The following is an 8,312-nucleotide window of genomic DNA, read 5'->3' as shown; positions in this document are numbered from 1 at the left end:
CTAGCACATACGGGTAACACTAGACATCACAACACGTGACTCGCAAGATCCGATGTGGCGGATGGCTATGAACGAATGAATGATATTATATTTCTGTCGCTATTTCCTTCTGAGAGTATACAATTACTACTTACTAGTAGTTCATTGACTGTCCTGCGCTCTATTTCGAATTTTTCGCTACGTAGCCTCGGCACGCCAGACCGTTTTTGCAAATTTGTAAGTCCCGGATAACTCCCGCATTCTAGGAACACTTGCGTGTCACTAACGCACGGCAACACGCCGACGTCACCATCAGTCGCGTTCGCATGCAGATGAGAGTGACAACATGTCGGACGCTCTCATCGAATCTCTACGAAGTGAGAACGGTTTCATACAACCGCAATCTCGACCAACAACCACCACCTAACCATACCTCTCTTCTCACCCCACAGACTTCTCGAAAAACAGCGAAGAAACGGAAATTTCGCCAGAAATGGAAGACATACTGAAGACCATCGCAAAGAGAGGCGAAACAAGGTAATCGTACGTACAATAGTGTAGTTCCAGCTTCCATCTTGAAGGCCTCGAGGTGTGGCTTGCGTGTTGCTATTCTATATTTGCCTTTTTAGTATTCCGTGGTCGTTGCTAAAGCCGCTCATGGTGTGCTCACTCGAAAAGGTGGTTGTCATGGTGTCTGATATTTCCGGTGCTTTTGGCGGGAGAAATCGGTAGTTTCATTTCCTGTTGGTTTGTAGGTATTCTGTGAGTTTCACGAGAGAAGCCCGTATACTAGTGATCCCGATGACTCATCGGATACCTTCCAGTCAATGCGTGATCGCATTCTTGAAGCATTTCAGCGCTTTGAGAGGCACGAATGTGTTTATTTTCTGTTAAGATTGTTTAGAAAATGTAATCGTTTGTTTAGTGCCCCGTTTACGCTTCAGAGATTGTGTGAGTTGATTACAGAGCCTTGCAAGCATTACAGGAAGTGTGACAAGTTTTTGCGGGGAGTGGAGAAGGTGAGGGGATTGTGGCGTGGTCGGTGATTAGTTGGGTTTTGATTGTGTGTTGTGTTTTTGTGGTAGAATGTGTTTGTTGTTACTACTATCGAGCTGAGTGGGATAGGAGGCGTGAGGTGAGGTGGCAGGAATGCCAGGATGATGCTTGTGTGTGTGTGTGTGTGTGTTCATCTCAAATCTTATCTGATTGTTGTATTGATTGATATTAACTATTTAATTATATTTGTTTGCTGACTTGTCGGCTGTATTCTGCAGTGATTGTGATAACGACGGTTTCTTACTTCCAAAACCTCCGAAGATACCGAAACTGTCTTCTAGAGCCGACATAGACTGGATATCTACAATGATACCCAGTCACACGGAAGCTTCACGTAAACTCATAAAAAGTGTCAATCTTACGCCACTCGTTTCTAAGTCAGAAGTCGCAAAACCATGCGATCCAAGAGACGGCAATGACAGAGAGACAGAGTCAGAGGCTGTCATTGATTCGACATCATCAGTTGGAAATGAGATAAAAATCGAAGTACCTGATCTTATTGCTCACGAACGGTTACCTCTTGCGTCTATCGAAGGAACAGATGAGTGTGCTGTGTCTTCAACTACCGATCTTGATGAAGAGACGCACAGTAAGAACACGCATGTGGATGTTAAGCAACACGGAGTGCTGGATGTGTTGGCAAGGGAAGATGAAGAAAGTGTACAGTGTAATAATGAGTTAGGTGTGGATAGAGGACAAGAGAGAGACTGTTGTAAAACTGGAAATGCCCACAGGAATAACGACGATAAACATTCAAGTGAGATACAAATTTATTTATTTAAATTTAAATATTAAATTTAAATTTTGAAAAATTTTGAAAATATGTACGTGTGTTTTGTCTAACTTGTTGACTGCAATGTGGTTTTGTTTTTCTTTTTGTTAGATGTCGCTTTCAAGCCATTCGAACAGGTCGATGTATCAGCAATGGATACGTCGTAGCCAGCAAGGAAACAAGCACATGTCATGTAAATTCTGTTTGTATTATTATTATTACGGACTAGCGTAATATTCTAAGTTCGACACTGTGTACTTAGCACTATGGGAGTCATGCACTCTCTTTTGATGTAAGGCTCATTGTTACTGTATTGTATCCGTTTACTATCTAGTTGGGAAAATATTGTGAACTGGAGAATTTGGTGAGGAGGATGAGAAGGATGGTCACGTGATCAGTTACTGACTGCCATTACACTTTACCTCCCTAACCTGGACACTTTTACTCAGGGCATATCAGGTTTTGGGGCTTTGAGGGTAAGCACTTTGGCAAGAAACTCCCCATCTAGACACTCATTCTCAAACCGTCTTGACTATCACGTGCCAGAGTGTAGGAGAGCGCGTATGTAACGTATTTAACTGTAATGCAAAGCACACATGTACATTACAGTGTAGCACAAGTATGTACTGTACACGCATACTGTATGCAGAATGGTCACCAAACTTTACATTAAGATGGTCTGGGAGTCCAAGGATATAACGCGCGTTAGCTTCTAAACATCCGGACAGTAGCTGTCCCACACTGTCCGGATTAGGGAGGTTTGAGTGTACCACAGATTGATATATTTAGTAAACACAGTGAAGGAGTTTCCGTAACTTGTTTAATTAAACAATATGCTGGACTTTGTAAATTTTAGTTCTGCTCATGATTTCGAATATGTGTACTAGGGAACTAAATGGAATCGAGCATGCGCAGTTGGTTATCAGTATAATATAGGCAGCGATCACACAATGGGCTTGGTCGTCATGGAACTGCAGTTACGATTTCGATTTCGTAGCTGTTTCACTTGTGGTAATTGTTAGCTACGAAGGCTGAGCATAAAATACTGTAATCAGAAACATGGCCACAACAGTGTTACAGTAAAGCAACATCATGACTTTGCAAATGCATACGTACATACACATGTGTACACAGTACAGCAGACCTGCCAACCTAGCTGAATCAAAATGCGTGAGTTTGCAAGAAAAATGCGGAGAATGCGGGAGTTAACATAGCATTAATATCAATAAATTGCATATTGTAATAAGTGTTAAATAGTATATAAATAGTACACTTAAATAAGCAAAGTGCAACAAATGTAATACACAGAACTTGTACGTACTACTGCCTGTTAGTAAATATATTAAAGCCTAGACTAAATATAAGAACGAGGTATGTACACATTCTCGCTGCTAAATTCTATCGTTTGTGGTCTTCTTCGATCGCTTTTCCAGCACTAGACAACTCCTTGGTAGTCTAGGATAGCCAGCCCCTCCCCCTGAGAGAGGGGCTGGCACCTAGACATAGATATTCGAATATTACATAATCAGTAACTTAGTTAATTAAGGGTACTGTACACATGGTTACACAGAACAGGCACGCCCACCAATGGTACCAATGGTCAGAATGCGGGAGATTTGATGCCAAATGCGGGTAGGCGGGAGAAGGGTCCCAAATGCGGGAGTCTTCCGCTCAATGCGGGAGTCTCTCGCTCAATGCGGGAGAGTTGGCAGCTCTAGTACAGTAGTGTAAAAGCAGCAATTGGAGGCGTGACGTGTAATGGTGACGCGATAATTGATAGAGGGCGTGACCTGATTGAAAGGGGCGTGGTGTTTAACACCTTTTCACATTTGTATCCCGCGTCACTCGTAGATTCGAGCCCGCAGTCGATCGTGTCAGTATGGAGACCAATTTCTCTATTTTCAAATATCCACGTGGCTTCATCAAGATACTAGAGCTGGTATGCTTAAACATCCACGCGACTGTTGTGCAGACCGTACCGAACACGTACACATCATGCTCCTTTCGATGTCCGCATGTGTGCACACACTTTCTTTTTCAGCTCTTTGCCATCCTCGCCTTTGCTTTGTTGGCCGGATACAACGAGAAGGGCTCGCTTACCGTCCACACAACTAACGACTTGGAGGTGTCCTACAGTTTCAAAGTGAGATACTCATTCGGATCCGGAGACTACCAGTTGTTCAATACATCGCCAATTGCGACCGGTCGGAATGTAACGGCAGGCGACGTCAGTGGTTCCTACCAGTCTGATGCGCAGTTTCTAGTTGCAATGGGCGTGATTTCGTTTCTCTACATACTGGCCATGTGTCTTTGCTATCCGCTGTGGGAATGTCGTTTGAACCCGTATAGAAGAAAGATTTTCTACAGTGTGGTGAGATGTTTGTCATCGGGTGTTTGGTTGAATTTCTGCTGCGATGTGATGTGTTTAGAGTGGTCTCGCGTGGCCAGACCTTCTCTCGCTAACCTTTTACGCGCGCGTCGCGTCCGGCACGGAGAGAGGGTCTGGCTACGCGAGAGTAGTTGGTGGGCGTGCTCTGTTTTGAATGTAGGCGTGATGTTAGAGTTAATATGTAAGGTTTGAGTGTACACAGGTATCGAAGGGGCATAGCCAGGGGTTTAAAAACGGGGTTTCCGGGCATACATCTTAGTGCCTAAATCAGGAGTACAGTCTGTCCACTCGTCTGCCTACTTGTCTGTCTATTTGTGTGTCTATTTGTCTGTTAATGTACGTGCCTAGCTGACTCTATGGGCAGCACTAAGGCCACTATTTGCAGTGCCAGAGTAGCCAGCGCCGAGTAAAGCTTTGGCACGTCGCCCATTGCTGATTATCATGCACAGTATAGGTATGTCAAAGCAAGAACGATCGACTTGTAATGGTCAAGCAAAACTAGGTCTAGTGACTCTGGTCCTGATATGCAGACAGTGGCTGTCATGCCTATACTTTGCATACTTTACCAGTCATACGTACATACATGAATACATGCATACACACATACATACATTTTTTGTTACAAGAGCCCCTAGGGCCCAGGTTAGATACTGCAGTCACTAGGCACTTGCTACGATTACAGTCACCATGCTACCAACAGTCACTATATGTACTTTTAGTCACCATGTACTTGCTGCTTGGACAGTTGTAATTGTATGTTAGTTGTATGTGTGTATGTATGTATGTATGTATGTATGTATGTATGTATGTACAATTACAACTGAGGCAATTGTATGTTAGTTCCTTGCCCAAGGGAACTTATGTATGTGGCCTCCCATACTTGAACTCTGCCCCAAAGGTTCCGGATGTTTCCAATCTCCAACTGCACACTCTAACCAATTGAGCCACATACATACATACATACATTATTATATACATACATACTTTACTGATATGCATGAAAGTGACCCATTGAGTCAAAGTATGCCCACCGCCAAGTACGTTTTTGGCGCTAGCAGATGGTGTGTGATGTGTGTGTGTGTGTGTGTGTGTGTGTGTGTGTGTGTGTGTGTGTGTGTGTGTGTGTGTTGTGTGTGTGTGTGCGTGTGTGGTGTGTGTGTGTGTGTGTGTGTGTGTGTGTGTGTGTGTGTGTGTGTGTAGGCCAAACTGATTTTCTTTAGGATTTTGCCATAACAGGCGTCGTTGCCTTCCTCTGGATCATTGCTGGTGGGGTATGGGCTAGAGGATCCGACGGCGTCATAGACAACATCAATAAAATCTACAACGCCGCCTGCTCAGGCAGCACAAGCTGCAACACGGAAAAACCAAACTATTCAGGAATAGTCGCTGCCGTGGTAATTATCTCTATTCACAAATTTTGTGTAATCATGAGTAAAACGGTGATCTCGTTTGTGTACGTGAAGTGCTTTGGGTTTCTCAACTTTTTCCTCTGGGCCGGCAACGTCTGGTTCACATTCAAAGAAACGCCGTTTTTCAAGTGGAAGAAGCCAACACTAGAGGGTGTCGACGACCCATCGACACTAAAGGACGAGGCAGAACCGACTCCTGAGTCTACACACATCTAGATATCAACGATGACCGTAAATTGTTTGGCATACATAGTTGTATGACATACAGCTATTGTTTCATTTAGTGTTTTGCAGCTGGTTTTTTAATTTTTTCACAAACGGTGAGTTGTGACAGTGAATAGCTACTCGATCATGAAAGCAGACATTGCATCCCAAGAGGTCAGACATAAAATAGCCTCACAGGTCTTGATAATTTCGTCTATTGGGCTACATGTATTCATGTTACTCCCCAGGCAGGGGCACAGGGGGCACGTGAGGTAAACATTATTTTGAGAAAGGGGGAGGAGGTTGATTTCTGTGCCCAAGCGATGATTTCTGAGGGGAGAGGGTTAAGGTGGAATAAATAGAATATTAATATATTTTATAATTTATAAAAATATTAAATTTTCTATATTATATATTTTATTAAATGATTTAATATTAAACATCAATGTTTAAATATTATATTAAATTTTATAAATAAATTTGCATTTAAGCCAAATTTAAATTTATATAGTTTATAGTAATTGATATAAAATATTAATTTAGCATGTTTTGTATAATTTATTCAATATCACTCGTGTTTAGGACAAATTTAAATTTTAAGTATACTTTATAGTAACTCGTGTAAAAATATTAACTTTTATACATTTATATATATTATATACATCATTAAATGCAATTTATTTCAAACAAATTTAATTTTATATACATTGTATAACACCTCATATAAAATATCAAAAATTTTAATTTATATTTATTATATATATTATATTTATTATATATCTTTTATTTATTATACATATTTTATTAACTGTAATGCCAAATTTATAGTTATATACTCTTACTAGCCCTCACCCGCCAAATGGGCGGTAGGAATTGCGCTAGCACCAAGATAGTAGCGACCTAGGCGAAGAAAATGTAAAAATTAACTTTTGCCAGTCGTTCAGTATTTGAGGAGCCCCATCTCACAATCTCACTGCAGGGCAGGTCCACGTGTGTTACTCTAAAGACAAAATCTACATGCACACACGCACACACACACACACGCACACACACACACACACACACACACACTCACCACACACACACACACACACACACACACACACACACACTCACACACACACACACACACACACACACACACACACCAGCTCTCCTGTACGTAGCTTGTGCAGAAGCAGAACAGTAAGTGTTAATTCATCCAGAAGATGGAAGTGTGGAAGCAACAACTTGGGAAAGGTGGGAGTAATACTATGGCCTGTACGTGTATGCCCTGTGTATACATGCAGCCTTCTTGCAATTGGTAGATAACAACAGATGTCCCATTCATGACTCACTTCCATCCAAAGAATACAGTCGATCCACCAGTAGATCTAAAAATATTAGAGCAAAACCCAGACATTCGGCAGGAAATCGACCGTCTTCCATGGCATGTGCATGGGGTTCGTATGTGTCAAAATTCAAAGTCGCACTGCTGTTACGTCATCACGAGATTTCACGTGGAGGTCGACTCTTCGAGAGGGGACCATCTATATACCAAAGCGTGCATTTGCATTGTGGCGTGGAATGCAGTCTTCATGCACGGTTTGTGGCGATTGGCCCAGCAGTTTTGGCGTGATTGATGTGACAGACAGACAGACAGACAGACAGACATATCAGACTTTAATAGATAGAGATTTATTAAAAATAAATAAAAAATAAATAATAAATAAATATATAAATAATATATAAATAATAAATAAATAATAAATAAATAATAAATGATAAATAAAAAATAAATAAATAATAAATAAATAATAAATAAATAATAAATAAATAATAAATGATAAATAAAAAATAAATAAATAATAAATAAATAATAAATAAATAATAAAAAATAAATAATAAATAATAAATTAGTGTTATATGTTCCGCCCATACGCTTGCATGGAGTTTAACCGAGTAGCCCATATATGTTGATCCATACTTCACTGTTTTTACTACAGCATGACAGTCCTTGTATATACAAATATCATATATATACAATTTCTCAAAAAAGAGCAGATGCCAAGGTGATCCTCCATTGTAGTGACATAGCCAGGATTGCGAACCAGGGGTGATCAATCTAAACGATATATTACATACGTTTCAACTTGCAAGTGTTGCTGGCATGTGAAGAAAGTCAAGCAAATTGCAGAGCATGGCTTACTACGCATGCGCACATACCTGCCTTGGAGTATGGACTGTCTGTTGCAGTGAGGTGATCAAGACAGAAGGCACAGGGGGTGCTCAAACACCCTAATCACCCCCTCTGGCTAAGCCACTGTTTATGATTATGATTATAATGTAGTAAGATGTATTGCCAATAGAACACTCGGGGCTTCTATATTATGTCTACACCCAAATCAGTATTTCCTCTATTTGTAAACAGATGGTAAGTGTGATGACATACAACGTCAAACCATGACACTCAAAATACGTGAACCAAACCCAAAATTAATTTACTAATTTACTCCAACGTCGA

The 8,312-nt window shown here is 40.9% G+C and overlaps 3 protein-coding genes across 3 annotated transcripts in view; 2 read left to right on the top strand and 1 right to left on the bottom strand.

Annotated features, from left to right (window-relative positions):
- The first annotated feature begins 239 nt into the window (after positions 1-239).
- LOC134197274 (serine/threonine-protein phosphatase 4 regulatory subunit 2-A-like) lies at positions 240-2,167 on the top strand. Its single transcript, XM_062666563.1, has 8 exons — positions 240-356; positions 432-516; positions 609-657; positions 735-847; positions 905-998; positions 1,065-1,114; positions 1,254-1,792; positions 1,919-2,167. The coding sequence occupies exons 1-8, from the start codon at positions 326-328 to the stop codon at positions 1,972-1,974; spliced, it is 1,017 nt and encodes a 338-aa protein (XP_062522547.1). The 5' UTR covers positions 240-325; the 3' UTR covers positions 1,975-2,167.
- A 1,448-nt stretch (positions 2,168-3,615) lies between these two features.
- Positions 3,616-5,965, top strand: LOC134197340 (synaptophysin-like). Its single transcript, XM_062666641.1, has 4 exons — positions 3,616-3,746; positions 3,849-4,178; positions 5,417-5,590; positions 5,660-5,965. Exons 1-4 carry the CDS (start codon positions 3,687-3,689, stop codon positions 5,819-5,821), a joined length of 726 nt encoding a protein of 241 aa, XP_062522625.1. The 5' UTR covers positions 3,616-3,686; the 3' UTR covers positions 5,822-5,965.
- Positions 5,966-8,170: 2,205 nt separating this feature from the next.
- LOC134197405 (monoglyceride lipase-like) overlaps positions 8,171-8,312 on the bottom strand; it is a 1,992-nt gene continuing 1,850 nt past the window's right edge. The window contains exon 7 of the mRNA XM_062666725.1: positions 8,171-8,312. This exon is cut by the window's right edge and continues 181 nt beyond it. The gene's annotated coding sequence lies outside the window, so the exon portion shown is untranslated.

Source organism: Corticium candelabrum, chromosome 22 (assembly GCF_963422355.1).
Source record: "Corticium candelabrum chromosome 22, ooCorCand1.1, whole genome shotgun sequence".
Lineage (NCBI taxonomy): Eukaryota > Metazoa > Porifera > Homoscleromorpha > Homosclerophorida > Plakinidae > Corticium > Corticium candelabrum.
Note: the sequence above shows the minus strand (reverse complement) of the source record. Positions and strands in the feature narration are given on the sequence as shown.